Source organism: Apteryx mantelli, chromosome 18 (assembly GCF_036417845.1).
Source record: "Apteryx mantelli isolate bAptMan1 chromosome 18, bAptMan1.hap1, whole genome shotgun sequence".
Taxonomy (NCBI): Eukaryota; Metazoa; Chordata; class Aves; order Apterygiformes; family Apterygidae; genus Apteryx; species Apteryx mantelli.
In genome coordinates, this window is record NC_089995.1 from 2,542,185 (window position 1) to 2,559,088 (window position 16,904).

General features: G+C 45.4%; 2 protein-coding genes across 5 annotated transcripts in view; one reads left to right on the forward strand and one right to left on the reverse strand.

The window, feature by feature from the left end:
• The window catches only part of CEP250 (centrosomal protein 250), a 37,901-nt gene extending 37,349 nt beyond the window's left edge, over window positions 1-552 (reverse strand). For all 4 annotated transcript variants that reach the window (XM_067307939.1, XM_067307938.1, XM_067307937.1 and 1 more), the window contains exon 1: window positions 434-552. In XM_067307939.1, coding sequence (XP_067164040.1) covers window positions 434-544 — 111 coding nt within the window. In that variant the 5' untranslated portion in view covers window positions 545-552. The remainder of the gene's footprint in view (window positions 1-433) is intronic.
• Window positions 553-8,303: 7,751 nt separating this feature from the next.
• GDF5 (growth differentiation factor 5) lies at window positions 8,304-11,494 on the forward strand. Its single transcript, XM_013961534.2, has 2 exons — window positions 8,304-8,937; window positions 10,626-11,494. Exons 1-2 carry the CDS (start codon window positions 8,304-8,306, stop codon window positions 11,492-11,494), a joined length of 1,503 nt encoding a protein of 500 aa, XP_013816988.1.
• The last annotated feature ends 5,410 nt before the right edge of the window (window positions 11,495-16,904 follow it).

Consider the following 16,904-nt stretch of genomic DNA (forward strand, 5'->3'; position numbering starts at 1 on the left):
GACTCCTACCTCTGGAAAAGTCTCACTGTAGTAAGGTGACCAAACAGAGGCGTTTTCAAGTCAGGCATCTTTATTTAAATAAGAAAAGGAAAAAAAAATCAGGAAAACCTATCTAGGGGCCCAGGAGCATGCCACAGCGTAGCATGTGGCCGTAAGCAGCTGTCCCTGGCGGGCCGGGCACAGTGGCTCCGGCGGCCCCGCAGCGCCGGGCTGGGCCCCGGCCCGCCGCCAAGCCCCGGGAGGCCTGGCCCGGCCCGGCCAAGCCGCCTCCACCGGGGCAGCGGGCGCCGCCGCGGCCGCCTGGGCCGGGCAGGGCCGGGCCCGCCCGGCGGCCCGGGCACCCCAGCCCCGCCACCACGACCCGTCCCCGGCGAGCGCGGGCCTGCCGCGGGCAGCCGCCGGGGAAGGCGCCGCTTCCCGCCCCGTCCCTCACCTTCGCCTGCAGCTTCTGCACCAGCACCGCCTGCCGGCGCTGCGCCTCCTGCGAGCTCTGCAGCCTGCGCCGCAGGGAGGCCTGGCCCCACGCCGCCTCCCCGGCCTCCATGCCCCGCTCGCCAGCCGTGCCCGGGCGGCCCCGCGGCCTGCCGGGCCCCGCGGCGGGGCCTGCTCGGCGGCCGCGCCTGCCCCTGGCGGCCCGCCCCGGCGCGCAGGCGGCCCCGAGCCGAGCCGAGCCGAGCCGAGCCGGGCCGGGCCGGGCCGGGCGGCGCCGGGGGCCTGGCGCCGCGGGGCGCCGCGAGGCGGGGCGGGCCGGGCGGGCGGAGCGGCTCCCCCGGCCGCGCCTTGCCGCCCGCCCGCGCCCGGCGGCGGGAGACCGCGCTAGGCCGGGGCCGCTCTGCGGCGGGGGAGCGGCCGGTCTAGCGACGGCGCCCCGTCCCCTCCCCCGCTGACCGCCAAGGTGTCGGCAGCGCCCGGGCCGCGCCAGCGGCGGGGGAGCGTGCAGCCGAGCGGCGGCGGGAGGCAGAGCCGGCGGCAGGCCCGGGGCGGCGGCGGCGGCAGCGGTACCAGCTGCGTGCACCTAGCTGTCCCAGCCGCAGGGGTAGAAGGAGGGGAAGCGGCTGCGCGGCGCCGCGGGAGGGATTTCCGCTGCTGCGAGGAGACCCTGGGGCCTGGGGCGCCGTGCAGCCCTGGGCCCCGGCCGGAGAGGGGGAGTCCCGGCCTCAGAGGCCTTCAAAAGCCAAGGGGCAAGGCCCTGAGCAGCCTGGCCTGGCCCTGGAGTTGGACTGGAGACTTCCAGAGGCCCCTTCCTGCCTGAGTCTTTTATAAGCCAGGGAGGTTCGACCTCCTAAATGCTCTTCCCTGCAGACCCTTCTCTGGCTCAGCAGGGAGGACCTGTGGCAACAGCAATGCCTGTGAGGAGCGGGAGAAAAGTACTTGAACCACAGAAGACACCGCTGAGACCACTCTGAGCTTTTCCAGGAAAAAGCGATCTGGTAGATAGCAGTAAAGGTAGCCATAGGTGCCACAAAGTTCAAAATAGTTTATGTGGAAGAAATTTTCACTTGTGCATAGCAGCTTGTTGGAGGTAAGGCAGTATGCAAATGGAGCAAAGTGGCAAAACAATTACCAGGTCGTTATTGCCAGGCATGATTTTTTAAAGTACTAGTTTGTACTGTATTTTTCTCTCCTGACTGTTAGGAGTGTCCAGATGCTCGATACAGTGGAAGTCTAAATTTAAGAGAGATGGAGTCTAAATTTAAGTGAGATGGATTCTGCTCCCTGCATTTCAACACAGCGAAAGCATCATTGCAAATCTAGACAAAAACAAAAACTTGTAAAACAGTGATTACAGAAAGGGTTTAAGGGCTATAGTAGCAACTGACTGAAGAAGCATGTCCAGCGAGACACTGAAGAAGAACAATGTTGACATAAACAGAACTAGCGTTGTGGCATCGCATTCATACATACTGGTAGTGAGACAGCTGCCAAATACTGTTCCTGCTTCTGGTGTCCACATGTCAAGGTGATGTTGAAAAATTGGTGTGGATCAGAAAATGACTGAGATCTGAAAACCTGCCTTACACTAAGAGGCTGAAGGAGCTCAGTTCCGGTAACATATTGATTAGAAGATGAAGAGGTTATTTTAAAGCTATAAATACCTGTCAAATGAGACAAAGATAGAAAAATCAAAATTTTGAAACTTCAACTAGTAATCAATCTATAAATAAGATGCCCTTCTGCTAGTGTGAGTGATTCACTATTTGAAGAAATTATCCAAGCCAACTGTTCTATTAGGCTCTTACCTGTAGATTTCTGTGCATGTTTTCTTAAATCTTAAGCTGCGAAACATGTTCTGTCTGCTAATAAAACTGATGAATATTTTAATGAACAATATCTGGGTGTTGCTTTTGGGAAAACAAGCAAGACAAAGCACTAAATCAGTAATGTTCAAAAAGCTCAGTTTGATGTTAACTTGGGATGAAGCTGTACCAAGCTGCCTCATGGACTCCATTGTGCTTAAGCAGCATCTGTTAATTTGTTGTGTCTCACAGTGCTGCTCTTCCAGTATGTGACACTGCTGCCAAACAAGTGGCTCATTTTTTGCTGCCTCAACTTTTCATGGCTTTTTGAACTGACGTGTGGCTTCCTGAGCTCAGAGTCTTTGCTTGCCTTAAAGTGCTGGTATCGGTGACATACTGGTACACAAAACTGGAGGCCTGGGCCTATGTCTCCCAGAGATTAGAAATACTGGATTTAGATTCTGCTAGAAGCAGCATTTGGTTTAAATTATTTAAGGGACAGGAATAGTTAGTAATATTTTGAGAGCCAAAAGAGTCTGCAGTGCTTAGGAGATCAGAGGAGCTCACAATACCTCTGTCTCCAATGTGTGACTTCAAATTTCTATTTATCATGAGGACATTTTAGCACAGCCTTCTAAAATTAGGCAACAAGTTCCTATTTTAGTGGAAACTTTATCATCTTTGTTTTGCTGTGGCCCAAAGCAGCAGCAATGATTAATTATTGCATCTCTGAATTTTCTAGAATTTTTTCCTTTCAAGAAACACATAACTGTGAAGTTCTTTTCTAAAATTATCTTTGCAGATTTTTAGCTTAAAAAAGGTGCGGTGCAGAGATCTAAATTCTCACAGAAATAGAATATTAATTAGTTTCAATAAGCAAAAGCAATGTAACAGCAAAGGCTTAATATGTGGAGTTTATTCAACTCAATCCTGTAAGTCGTCCCTGAACATAAGTTCACCTAAGAAAGGACAATGAAATTCCCAATAGTACGCTAGAATAACAGATTTCAGTGTGAGGCTCAAACCTGCAAGTTCACAAACACCAGTATTCTTGCTGGCATTAGGAAAGACCTGGAAAGAAGCAAAAGGTAGGAAGAGTGGGAAGCAGATTTAGATGAGGATCTTTGGGATAGAAGATAGCTAGCAGGTACACTCCACCCTGCTGTTTCCCATGGGCCCACCTCTCTTGTGTCAGGAGTTGCCTGTGTTGCAATACAGTGCCTGGACCTGGATTCCCTCAAAGATCCTGCTCTGAGCAAAGGGGACCCCAGTGATGTAGGTCCTTGTGCTGCTCGTGTGTTAGTAGTCCAGTCTGCCCCAGTTCCTGCTGTCTCTCTGCTAGCCTTTCCTTCCCAAAGTGAGCACAAACAATATGGGGATAGAAGGCTTAGAAACCAACTGGTGTGGCAAGGTAAGTCCATATTCCAGTTTTCCTGCTCCAGCCTTGAGGAATTCTCACTCAGCACTCTGTTTTCCTGCTCCTATGATAATACTGTCTCATGGCCTGGAGAGACTGCCTGCTTTTACATTGTAGTGCAGCAACGAGCAAATGCTGAAAGTCTGCATCGCTTATCCGACAGAGCCGCCTTGGGGCCATGCCGAGGCAACCAGCTGTGTATGGTACACTTTAGAGTGCACGCAAGGAGTTCTGGGCTCTGGGAGCAAGCTCAGCATTTTGTGCCTGGCTCAGCCCCTGGCATTAGTCCACAACATCCTCTGACAGATCAAGCACATAAGCTCATCTGGGCTCTCCCTGAGAAGGACCCTGCTGCTGCCAGGTAGGACTTTAGGCAGCTGGAGTTCAGTGGTAGTGCTGCATCCAAATTACAAACATCTAGAGGTGGCAATATGGACATGAGGTTTGTACTTTGGGGAGCACATCAGATTTTAATGTGTACCATAGCCCAAACACTGAGGAAGAGTGCAGACAGAAGCCTGCATCCATGTGCTGCAGTTTCAGGGTGCATTTCACTGACATGTGGAACATTCATCCATGTTGACCTGAGTAGGGCCAACTTTATGTATGGCCTTTTACCCTCAGTGAATGGCAACTTCTACAGCACTGGGAAATGTTCCTTTGGCTCTGCAGAGTGATCCCTTCCTCCAGCACAGTCTGAAGGTCCAGAGACACTCACAAAAATTGTCTGTTGAAGAAGCTGGCACAGCTCATACAGTCAGACTCTTAGGATGTGGAGAGCAGGAGCCAACCTACTTCAAAGGAGCAGGAACCCAAATAGTCCTTCTTTTTCAAATTCCTATACAGACTGGTGTGAGGAGCTGCCTTTAGAGAAATGGCCATTGCAGGAAGGACAGGTGTACTATATGGGCCAAGCCACTTCAGTGGTGTGTGTATACTTGGCCAATGGTGAGAAATAATAGGCCTCGAATGTCCTCTCTCATTATGTCGTGTGCTTGGTCTAAAGCCTGCACCAGAGGGAGGGTTTCACAGAATCACAGAATGGTTGAGGTTGGAAGAGACCTCTGGAGATCATCTAGTCCAAAACCCCTGCTCAAGCAGGGTCACCTACAGCACCTTGCCCAGGACCGTGTGCAAACTGGTTTTGAATATCTCCAAAGAGGGAGACTCCACAGCCTCTCTGGGCAACCTCTTCCAGTGCTCAGTCACCCTCACAGCAAAGAAGTTTTTCCTCATGTTCAGGAGGAATTTCCTGTGTTTCAGTTTGTGCCCGTTGCCCCTTGTCCTGTCACTGGGCACCACTGAGAATAGTCTGGCCCCATCCTCTTTACACCCTCCCTTCAGACACTTATACGCATTGATAAGATCCCCCCTCAGTCTTCTCTTCTCCAGGCTAAACAGGCCAAGCTCTCTCAGCCTTTCCTCATAAGAGAGATGCTCCAGTCTCCTTAGTAGCCCTTTGCTGGACTTGCTCCAGTAGTGCCACATTCTTCTTGTACTAGGGACCCCAGAACTGGATGCAGTACTCCAGATGTGGCCTCACCAGGGCTGAGTAGAGGGGGAGAATCACCTCCCTCCACCTGCTGGCAACACTCTTCCTGATGCACCCCAGGATACCATTGGCCTTCTTGGCCACAAGGGCACATTGCTGCCTCATGCTTAACTTGGTGTCCACCAGCACTCCCAGGTCCTTCTCAGCAGAGCTGCTTTCCAGCAGGGCAGCCCCCAACCTGTACTGGTGCATGGGGTTATTCCTCCCCAGGTGCAGGACCCTGCACTTGCCTTTGTTGAACTTCATGAGGTTCCTCTCTGCCCACCTCTCCAGCCTGTCCACGTCTCTCTGAATGGCAGCACAGCCCTCTGGTGTGTTGGCCACTCCTCCCAGTTTTGTATCGTCAGCAAATTTGCTGAGGGTGCACTCTGTCCCTTCATCCAGGTCATTGATGAAGAAGTTGAACAAGACTGGACGCAGTACTGACCCCTGGGGGACACCACTAGTCTCCATGTACATATTGAAGATACCAGGTGAGTTTGAGCTTAGCCTGAGCTAAACATGCAGTTTGGATACCACACTGGTGTGGAGGGAAATTAGGACACCTTATTCCATGGACCCTTTCCAAGGCCAAGACCGCACTGCAGGAGTCTGGGGACTCACTTCAGTCTGAACAATAACAGTGATCCTGTGGTTGCAAGCACCTAGACGGAGAGTCCCTCAAGAGAGTCTTTCTCTCTTTTAAAGAGAAGGAATAGTTTTGCACATCTTTCTTTGCTTGCTTTTACTCTTTTTTTTTTTCTGTTTGAGCCTGTCCAACCCATTATGGTTAATTCAATGGTGAGATAGGGGACTGATGCACCCTGTTTTTTTCCATTTTTTTACCTGTTGCTATTGGCAATATTAATTATTTCTTGTGTAAACCAGAAATTGAAAGGTATATTCATCTCAGACATGTAAACATTGTTTGTACATGTGTTTGATTGTGGTTTTAGGCTGATTTACTAAGACACATGGCCCACATAATCACGTTGTCTTACCTTCTGCTGTTTTCTGTCCATGTCCCAAATAATTTGCAAATCTGCCTGCCAATTTCAACCAAGTTTGACAGAGCAATAGAGATCCTAAAGATACAAAATTCTTACAAGTGTTGTGAAAACTGGAAGCTGGGCAGAATGAAAGAGGGAACTTAGCGTTTAGCTGTTTCTGTGGCCAGTGGCTAGCTGATTGATAGCCATGCAGCACAGAGCCCGACATGAGCCACACAGGCAACGGGGAGGAAGGAGAAAAGGATGGCGTGGTTGGGAAAGCCACGGGGATGAGAGAGGAACCTGGAGGAACTGCTGGAGAGGGGGTTCACCAGAAGCAACTCAGCGAAAAGCTCTTTTGTTTTGATGGGGAGCATCAAACTACAACTGACTTCTGTGGGAGGGCAATTAGACCAATCTCAGGTGCTTTTTTCCTAATGTACCTTATTTGTGACATCTATGAAATCACTGAACTTTTCTGTTCTTCAGTTTCTCCACTAAAAGGAGGTAAAGCACTCTGAGCTCCTTGGGTAGAAAGGCCTGCAGGATTGCAGGGTGTTACCTATAAGAATCACCTGGTGTTTCTGCTACTAGCTGAGATGGAAAATGCTAGGGCGTGCACAAATCAAACCAGACAAAAAGCTAAAAAGTGCTGTATCTTTCTTTTTGCCTCGGAGTAAAAACACCTGGTGGAGGAGGACTGGGTGCAGCTACAGTGCAGGATGGGAGAGGGCTCCCATTAATCCCTGCTCTGCCAGCCCAGTGCCGCGTTCCCAAAAAGGCTCATGTAGGAAAGCAACAGGCCACTTTTCGCCGCCTGCGGAAGAGGCTCGTCCGCTCCGCGGTCCCCTTCGCGCGGTGAAAGGCGGAGGACAGCCAGGCCACGCAAGTCGTCCCGGTCCCTACACACCCGCGTCCTCCTCCGGGCGGCGGCGGCGCGGACAACGGCGCGGACAACGGCCGGGGCCCTCGGCGCCGCGGGCGCCCGGGCGGCAGCGCCGGCCGCCCGGCAGGGGGCGCTGCTGCGCCGCGCGGCGCCCGGCCGCTGCCGCCGCTCTGCCGCCGCCGCTGCCGCCGCCGCTGCCGCTGCCGCCCGGGGCCCGCTACCCGCCCAGCCCGCGGCGCGGCCGCCAGAAACTGTTGCTCCAGCGACCCTTGCAGGTAGTTCTCCAGGCGTAGCAATAAATACCCCAAGCTACACTGACTGCAGGGAGGACTGTGCCACGTTTATACTAAATGAAACCTCTGTGAAAGCGTTTGCATTATTGGCGACATCCCTGGGTTGCTGGAGGACAGAGCGAAGCTGTGGTTGCAGTCCTCAAGAAAAAGGTTACTCCCTTCAGCACTAAACCAGTGTCATTTAGCTACTTTAATGTATTTATTCCAGTGAACTGTACGACAGGTCCCAGTTGTTGGTCTTGCAGTTTGTCTCGTTTAAACGTGAAGTTCATCGAAGGCTAAGGTAGAGGTCGTATTGCCACTTGAAAAAGCATCCTCTGGAGTTTTGAGCCTGTGGAGTTATTTCACATGAGGCAGAGTATGACTCATGCTAATGAAAAGGGTAAAGAAGATTTTTTAAAGAAATATATCGCAGTTAAATTAGTTTAGACAGCATGACATCAGAGAGTAATTAAATAGGTTTGTTGGAATTCCGTTTCCAATTCCTGAGTTCAGGTTTGTAAAAGATTTCTGAGCACCTGCAGGTCTCTGTGTGTGAAATATTTTCACTGGAAAGGATTCAAAACTTTAAAAAAACCTTTTAACACAGAGGCAGCATTACGCCATTCTTCCTTCTTGGAAAAAAAAAAAAAAACTTCAGATTTAAACAGGACTCCTTCAAGTTTTCAGTCAGTTTTACAGAAGAAAACGAGATGGTAAACTTTCTCTTTTCAAGAACGAATTCTTTATAGCTGCTAACTGAAGTCAGGGGAGATCATATCTGAATACATGAGCATTTCCACTATGGGACTGGATACAAGTATTAAACAAAGAGATTTGAAATGTTTTAATCTCAAACAAAAACCATTTTTGCTGACTTTGGTTTTTAATTTCTTTCATGTTTTCTTCTGCCAAACTGGAGGAACCTTTTCTGATTTTCTCTTTAGTGGCATTCAGAGGAAGACCAGAGGATGAAAATCCTGCATTTTCTCACTTTACTGCTTTGGCATTTGACTTGGCTGTCTCTGGATCTAGTTCCTGGAGTGCTGAGTAATTCTGAAGCAGGCCAGAGTAATCCAGGATCTAAACTAGGTTTGTTAAAAGCAGAAGGAAAAGAGAGGAATCCCTCAGCAAGAACAGGTACATTGAGGACTGGAAACCATGGATATAGTACTGGAACTTCAAAGGCTAGGACTAAAAACAGTGCTGTTCAGGCTGGAGCTCTCCTGGCCAAGAATGATGAATCAAAGAAGGTTTTCTCAAGAACAGCAACCACGGAGACAAAGGTAGGACATCTCCCAGGCAGACCTTCTGGAGTAAGGACAGTGACTCCAAAGGTTCAAAATCTTAGCAGCAAGGCGTCTTTGAAAAAAACTGGCACAAGCAGTACTGACACTGGTTCTCACAAAACCAAAAAGACTAAAGAGCCTGTAACCCAAAGGGAAACTAAGGAAACTTTCAGACATCCCCCTATAACGCCACATGAATACATGCTCTCTTTGTACAGGACTCTCTCAGATGCAGAAAGAAAAGGTGTTAATGGAAGTGTAAAACTGGAGGCTGGACTTGCCAATACAATAACCAGCTTTATAGACAAAGGACAAGGTAAGAAAGTAGCTCCAGCATGTGTGTGTGTGTGTGTGTGTGTGTGTGTGTGTGTGTAAGGACAGGGAAGAGACAGAGAGGGATGTATATACATCTGTGCATGTTTATACATTTAGAGAATGTTATCAGAAATTAATTATACATTTTTAAAGTCCAATAGCTCTTTTTAATGTAAATGAAACCATACAACTTTGCTGCAGTTTTTGCTCTCATGCCTTGTCTCAGAAAATTCATCTAGAGGCAGCACTAGATGATTGTGTGGCAGCCAAACAAAACATTTAGAGACAGAAAATGTTTTAGATGCTTAAAGAAGCGTATTGTTGAAAATCCATCAGTCTTTGCATCTTTAGGTGTTTAAAAAACTTTTAAAACCTGGTCTTATGTTCTTTGCATAACTAACTCCTGGAAATTGGTAACATTGGATCTTGTAAATAAAATGACACGATATGCTATGAACATGGCTAACAGCATTAGTATTCTGTGAAAAAACTGCAAGTTTCATTATCAAAGGGCCAGCCTGTTTTGTTCAAGGTAGAGTTGTGACGAACTACAGTATAGTCCCAGGAGTCATTATAGCATAGCACAGATGTATCTGTGCTAGCTTTAAGCTAATACTTTTGGGTACCACTAGTCTTCTAAGCACAGAAGCTCACAACAAAGCCCAGGCTACCTAGAGTAAATAATTTCTGGGACTCCAGAATTGGCAATTCAACATTCTGGTTCCAAACATTTTTGAAAACTTAGACTAGTCTATTCTATCACATAAGAAATAACCAGGTGCCAAAAGAAAGATGTTCACCTTATCACTTAAGTTGGATAGTTAGCCCCATGCTGCTTCCAGTGATGTTAGTAAGAGTTTTGTCATGGACTTAAGGAAGCAACAAAGAGTATTGCTAACAAGGTAATGATAGAAGGCTTGGCCAGGATAGGCGATTCATTTTCCATTTAAGTAAGAATAGCTTGGCTTCTGGGAAGGGATGATATGCTGCTCACAAGTGCTGTGTTCCAGTTCAGGTCCTCGGCTTGCCACTGCAAGGCATTGTTAATGTAACATGCTGATAAAACATTGGCTCAGCCATATTCCTCATTAGTGCTGCTCATGAGCTTAACCAAGCAAATGTAACATCAGGTTAAAGGGAGGTATGTTTTTCTGCTCAATTTGAAAAAGTTGTGAATCATGTGGAGTTAAGTTAATAAGGCAATTATCTTTGTGTCTGGCAGTTCCTGGGAGATGCTGGGTTTAAAAGACTAATTCACTATTGTATTGTCTAAGGGTAAATTTGCTTGTGTTCGGAGCCATCATGGGACCTGGGCACCACTGAAATCCTGTTCCAGTAATTTAAGTAGGATGTAAGTGGTGAATAGGCCCTGTGAGTGCTCAGCCCTGAAAAAGGCCTGTTTTCCAATTGGCTAATTGCTACTTTGAAGCTAGAAAATGCACCCCAGTAAAAGAAATATTACATTTCTACAAGGCAAACTCAGAAGCTCATTTCCCTGTTGAGTCAGTGAGTTCTTCTGGGTCTCTGCTCAGAGCCGATCCCTTAGACAACAAATGTTCTTTCAGATGAGTGGCCTAATTAAAAGAGCTTCTAGGCTTATGAACAAACTTCAGGAACACTATGAAGAACTGAATAACCAGTATTGATCTGTGCTTGATATGCTTTTAAAAATGTGTGTGCTTTTTTTAGATGAGCGAGCGCCAACAGTAAGAAAACAAAAATATATTTTTGACATCAGTGCATTAGAAAAAGATGGCTTGCTGGGAGCAGAGCTTCGAATATTAAGGAAAAAGCCTTCTGATGCATGGAAGTCTCATTCTTCTGGAAAAACTTCCCAAGTGAAATTATTTAGTTGCTCCACAAACAGACAAGCAGCTACACTCCTGGATTCTCGTACTGTCAGTGTCACAGATACACCAAAATGGGAAGTGTTTGACATCTGGAAACTTTTTAGGAACTTTAAAAACTTGGTTAACTTGTGTTTTGAACTGGAAACTTTTGACAGGGGGAGAGCTGTTGATCTCAGGAGTGTGGGATTTAACAGAACAGGAAGACAGGTCAATGAAAAGGCTCTCTTCTTGGTATTTGGGAGGACAAAAAAAAGAGACTTATTCTTCAATGAGATCAAAGCTAGATCAGGCCAAGACGACAAAACTGTTTATGAGTACTTATTCAATCAGAGACGTAAGAGAAGAGCTCCTTTAGCAACACGGCAAGGGAAAAGGCCCAGCAAGAATCTGAAGGCAAGGTGTAGCAGAAAAGCCCTCCATGTGAATTTTAAGGATATGGGCTGGGATGACTGGATAATAGCCCCTCTAGAATATGAAGCATATCACTGTGAAGGACTTTGTGAATTCCCTCTTCGATCACATCTGGAGCCCACCAATCACGCAGTTATCCAAACTTTAATGAACTCAATGGACCCAGAATCTACACCCCCAACTTGCTGTGTCCCAACCAGGCTGAGTCCCATTAGCATTCTTTTCATTGACTCTGCAAACAACGTAGTCTACAAGCAGTATGAGGACATGGTAGTGGAGTCGTGCGGTTGTAGGTAGCAGAGCAGTTGCTCACATGAATATGTCATGAAAGGTAATATGACAAACTGAACAAAACCTCTGCTCAAACAAGGTTAACTAAACTTCTTACCTCTAGGGTGAGTATGTTTACAAAGATGTAGCAATAAAGCCAGTGCTTCTGCATGTTTCTTCACTGGGGTATTTCAGTAGTATTTGGCTGCTGTCATGCAGCCCAATATAAGGCCTTGTGTAGAGAACCTGATAGTGACACAAGACCGGCTCTAACTGAAGTCTGTGACAGAGGAGATTGCACCCGCACACTGCTAGATCGCCTGCTTTTATCCCAGAGGCAGTTGGTAAAGATGGTATCAGTGAACTGTGAATATGATCTGTTCGACCCTTTAATAGTGTTCTTGAGACTGAATTTACATCTGAGTCCTATGTGCATTGTCCATTACGCAATGTTAGAAAAGAGCCCTGATGTCTAGAAGAGGAGGTTGGGTTCTGGTGTGTTCTGAGCTTGGTGTAAATAGTTACACTGTAATATGATTTCTGTCTGATTAGCTATGGAAACTATGCATATATAAAAAGAAGTAATTAAATATAATATTTTGATTTAGTTTAAGTTGTACGTGGAGATAGGTGTTGTGGGAGGTATTTGTTTCCATGTATGTTTTCCTCCAAGCTACATATCTTTCTTAAGTATCCACCTTTTCATTATTATGTAGCAAGTTATTTTACTTTGTATAAGGTCCAAGTTGCTCTCAAATGTTCATAGTAAGTGTTAAATTACAGCATAAGATGTAATAAATTATTGACACAGTGCTACATTGTGTCTAGATATCCAACTCTGCATAATTATAATGCTGTTAAGAATTTGTTTTGAACGTTTTTGTACAATAAATACAAGTGAAAGGGACTTTTCAGTGCAGCAGAATGCTAGTGGCATGGATAACGTCCATGTACTTTGTTTGCTTCTAAATCTGCTGCCACAGAGAGAGATGATGGAAACATTGGAAGAAAGATCTGAAAACATGACGTGGTTTGATCTGGTGTGGAATGACACTTTCACTTTGTATCTGGGGCAAGAATGAGTTATGATTGCAAAGGAGCTCTGGCAGCATTTTATTTCACCCTGCAAGGATTGCATGTTTGTGAATCCTCTTTTTCTATTCATGACATGTTTGGATTATAAATTTATTCTGGGATTACTCTTTGTATGCTTCCACCTACAAAACTAGGTGCCAGAGGTTCAGCTACAGAGGGATCAGACAGGCCATAAGAACTGTCAAAAATGATTGAAGTAGCTTATCAATAGTCAAACATACAAATGATAAGGTTTACTATCTTTGATTCATCACAGTTTAAACCAGCAGATCACATGATTTCCTGGGTCTGAACTCTGCTCTGCACAGCATCGCTGATGCAGGTAGTGTCAGGGAGCTGAATATGTTCCCTGCATCCTGAAGCCCACAAACGCTTATCTCAGACCGGACCTGTTCTAGCTCACATGAGGGGCAAACAGTCCTAAACAGCGGGGCAATAGCCATAGATAAACAATGGCAAAACGTGCTGCCCTTCCTCCTGCAGTCTCTGGGCTGCTGAGCCTTTAACCAGTTTGAAAGGACTGGTTAAGTGGGCTTGCTGCCAGACGCATGGAGTTCCCCTGGGTAGGTGGACATGTCATGTACCATAACCCAAAGCTGGGTGATATAGAAAAAGCACTGCAGAAAGCATATGTGTGACCTCCTTGTAATAGTTTTGTACCATGATTTATACTTGCAGAAAAGGATATTACTCCCCAGGTCAGGTGATAACACAAAATGAGGTAGGTGAGAATGCTGTACTTGAGAGGAGGAAGAATCACTAAACAGTAGGTCAATATGCATTTAAAATGATGGGCACTTGAAGCTACTCTGTCATATGCACATAAGAAATTCTGGCATCTTAGGGAACTAGTTTGTGGCTCAGGGCTGTCCCCAGGGCTGCTGTCTCCTTTCTGGATTCTCAGTATGTACGCTTCCCAGATCTTGGTCTTCTCGCCCCAACTGAGCCTTAGACCAGGACTAAGTTACTGTCTCCAGTACTGAATACTTACCACCAGACAGTCTTACTAGTTTCAGACATTTCAAAGATTTTCAAACAGCAAGGAACTTCTAATGCCATGCTTTACCACAAACTTATGTAGACATGTTTTGCCATTGTTACACTAGTAGGGAAAATGAGACAAGTCCTGAGCCAACAGGATGTTTCAGACTCTTTTTTGCCCATTCTGCTCAAGCTTTGCTTTTCTTTCCTCTGGGCATTTTCCGCGTGACTGACTTGCAGCTTCTAAGGCTACTTTCTCTAGCGCCGACCACCGCTACCTCTAAAGAGGATGATTAGATTACTATGAGAAAGGGTTGTCTCCTTTCTTCCCTGTGTGAATGAATCCTGTTCCCCATGCATATGCCTGTTCAGACCTTCCCAGTGAAACCTCTCTTCTCACTTATGACAGACCCAGCTATGCTATGCAATTCATTGACAGTACAGGCACATTTCTCACTGGGCTTAGGGTGGGAAGTTTAAAATGTGCTGTAACAAATATTGCCTATCTAGATTCACCCACCACTGTGACCTTCCAATTCAGTGTCTGATAAAACAGCACCTTTGCTTTCTTATCACTTATCACTTTCTTATCTCGCTGTTTACAGCATGAACCTAAGGACTATTGTGTGCTTCATTGCTCTTGGTCTGTGAGGGGACTGCTGCTCAGCTCTCTGGGATGGGTATCATTAATGGTATATCAATGTTTTTGAGGATTTTGTTAGAGTGACAGTCTGGGAAATACAGCCCTGTCATCTTTTTTTTTTTTTTTTTTTTTGTTTTGTTAGCCTATGTTGTTTGAAAGTGGATGGTAAAGCCATGTACTGCTTAATTCTCTCTTTACCATGATACAATATTAACCACTTAGGTCCTGCTCTGACTCGTTTCAGACTGGCTAAGCCCAGAACTCTTCTGGCCAGAACTCCTCACACCAGCTTTTCCCCTGCAGTTGAGGCTGCAGAAGGCTATTCTTAGTGAGCCCTTGAAGCCACAGTTAGGAAAGTCTGACTGTCTTCCACATCCTTTGCTAAGGCAGAGATTATCTCTTCTATTGGATTTATATATTCCTTAATCCAGATTTTTGAAAGGGACACTCAGATGGAAAGGAAAGGTGTGAGAATTCAGGTAAAGCTGGTGACTCAGCTTGGTATGGGAATACTTTTATGCTCCAGCTTCTACTCCCCCTAATCGATTATCTCTGTAATTACTCTAATGCAGCCTCTGCAATTATATCGTTATCAATAAAACCAAATTAAGAAGTAGATTGCCAGAGTACTGCCAAGCACCAATGAGAAAAACTTGGTCATGGAGAATACTCGGGGAAAATGCTGAGAAGAGTAACTGTTCTTAAGAAGACACAAGGCTGGGGTATGAAATCTGCAGTTTAAAAGTCTTAACTGGACCTGCCTTCCCATGGGAAAAAGTCAGCTGCCAAGGTACATGATGCCCAGTTCTTCTGGACTTGCAACTAGCAGTCTGGGAGGATCTAGGGTAGTTCTAGGGATCTAGGGCTTCAATGGAGTTTTGCATTGCATCTGCCCCATAACTCCAGGCCTTGCTCTTTGCATGATGTATTCAGTTTCATAAAATTTGCAAGTAAATCTGCTCATTATTTGCCACTGAAAGCTGATAGAATGAAGTCATTGCAAAATGATTAGCCAGCGCTGGCTTGTCTCTTTGCAGATGATCATACTACAGTACATCTAACTCTTCCAAAATACTACATACCTTTTATGGATAAGCTAAACTTGAAGACCTACTTTAACACAAAAAGAAAATATCAGCCTTTGTCAAAGGCTGAATAATAATGCTCTATTACAGAGATCTCCTTCTTTCAAAATGGCTATAGCCTTCTACTGTTTTTAATTGGAATAAAACTGTCATCATCAACGATACTCTTTTCAAGATGATAGTTGTTTCCAAAGGAAGTGTATCTAAGTTGTCTTAAAAGAAAAAGTTAACTGCTGAGATTAGAGCTAAGCACCATCTTTCTAAAGGCAGTTTGCTTCAGTTGCAGCTGGATCCGTGAGATGGAATGACAGTTTTGGAGGAAGGTGTGACAATAACATTCATGTTACAGATGATGCACAATACAGTTTGGAAGGCTGAGGAGGAAAATAGCTGGATACTTCAGGCAGATCAGCCCGAAGATCTTGGTGAGACAGGCTGTGTTAAAAGTTAAAAAACCCCCTGAAGTTATCACTTAGTAGGTATCTCTCTGAGGTTCTTGTTTCTTGTTTTTGTGTGGGTTTTTCAGTACATTAATAAAATAAGATAATGATGTGTAAATGGAGTATGCATCAGCATCTAAATGGAAAAAAAAGCTAAGATTTTGCAGTTATCCCAAAGCAAACAGTATGAACCTAGGAAAAATTAAAAGAAATACAAACATATTAAGGCCTCCAAAAGCACCCTTTGGATATGGGATTAAAACCCAAAATTTAGCTAGGTAGCATTAAGACCTTGAAGGAAAAAGAAAAAAAATGAACAGTTTTTTAATATGAGTTTAAACAAATTTGAAACTACAAATACTAAAATGATTTTATTATAATGGATAATTAGCACATCAAAATGGCCACAGAGTGGGTTTGGTCTAGACAGAAGCAATTTCAGGCTGTTCAAATTTGGGGTAATCTGACATCCACTTTGCTTGGTTGCCAGCTCAAATGTGGTGACAACTGAACGGGAGAGTCCTAGCACTGTCCAAGTTTGCTCCAGCTCAAAGTGATGAGTTTATAATGATGGGCATCTTAGACAGCAGGATTAAGGCAATTTTTTTTTCACGTTTAACTCTCAAATTGAACACCCTTGGTTTATAATACTGGTTGTTGTGATGTCCAGAGCATCCTTTTGCATTTGCATTACTGATATTGTTTGACAACTGAGACTTCCAGTTCAATGTTATTTTATTCAAGACTGGTCTACTGGGCATTGACTAATTTTCCTCATGGTATAAAAGTATACTACCCTATAGGTGATTTACTGATGTATTGTTTGAGCTATTGGGATCATCTGGAGCAGACTTCAGTGTCTCTAATTAATTATCAGATGCTTACTGAATGGTTATGATCACTTAAGTCTACAGTGTTAGAGGGACTGAACTCTTTCACTGCTATTAATTCAACAGCTATAAAAAGATGCTGCCATGGTGAGCTGTCAATTTTTTTTCTGTATTTTGTTTTTTTTCATTCAATATCTACTCACAAAACCTTTATAAATCTTGTCGAGCTTTTACATGGAAATCTGAGTTATGTGGAGTTAGAACAGAAATGTGTATCCAAGATTTCCAAGATACGTGAAAGGTGGCCATTACAAATATTCATTATCACAGAAAAGCACAAAAGTACAACCCAGGTGGACTTCA

Coding starts and splice junctions, on each gene's coding strand:
- GDF5 (XM_013961534.2), top strand. CDS start 8,304: ATGAAAATCCTGCATTTTCTCACTTTACTGCTTTGGCATTTGACTTGG. Junction 8,938..10,625: donor CTTTATAGACAAAGGACAAG/GTAAGAAAGTAG, acceptor TGCTTTTTTTAG/ATGAGCGAGCGCCAACAGTA.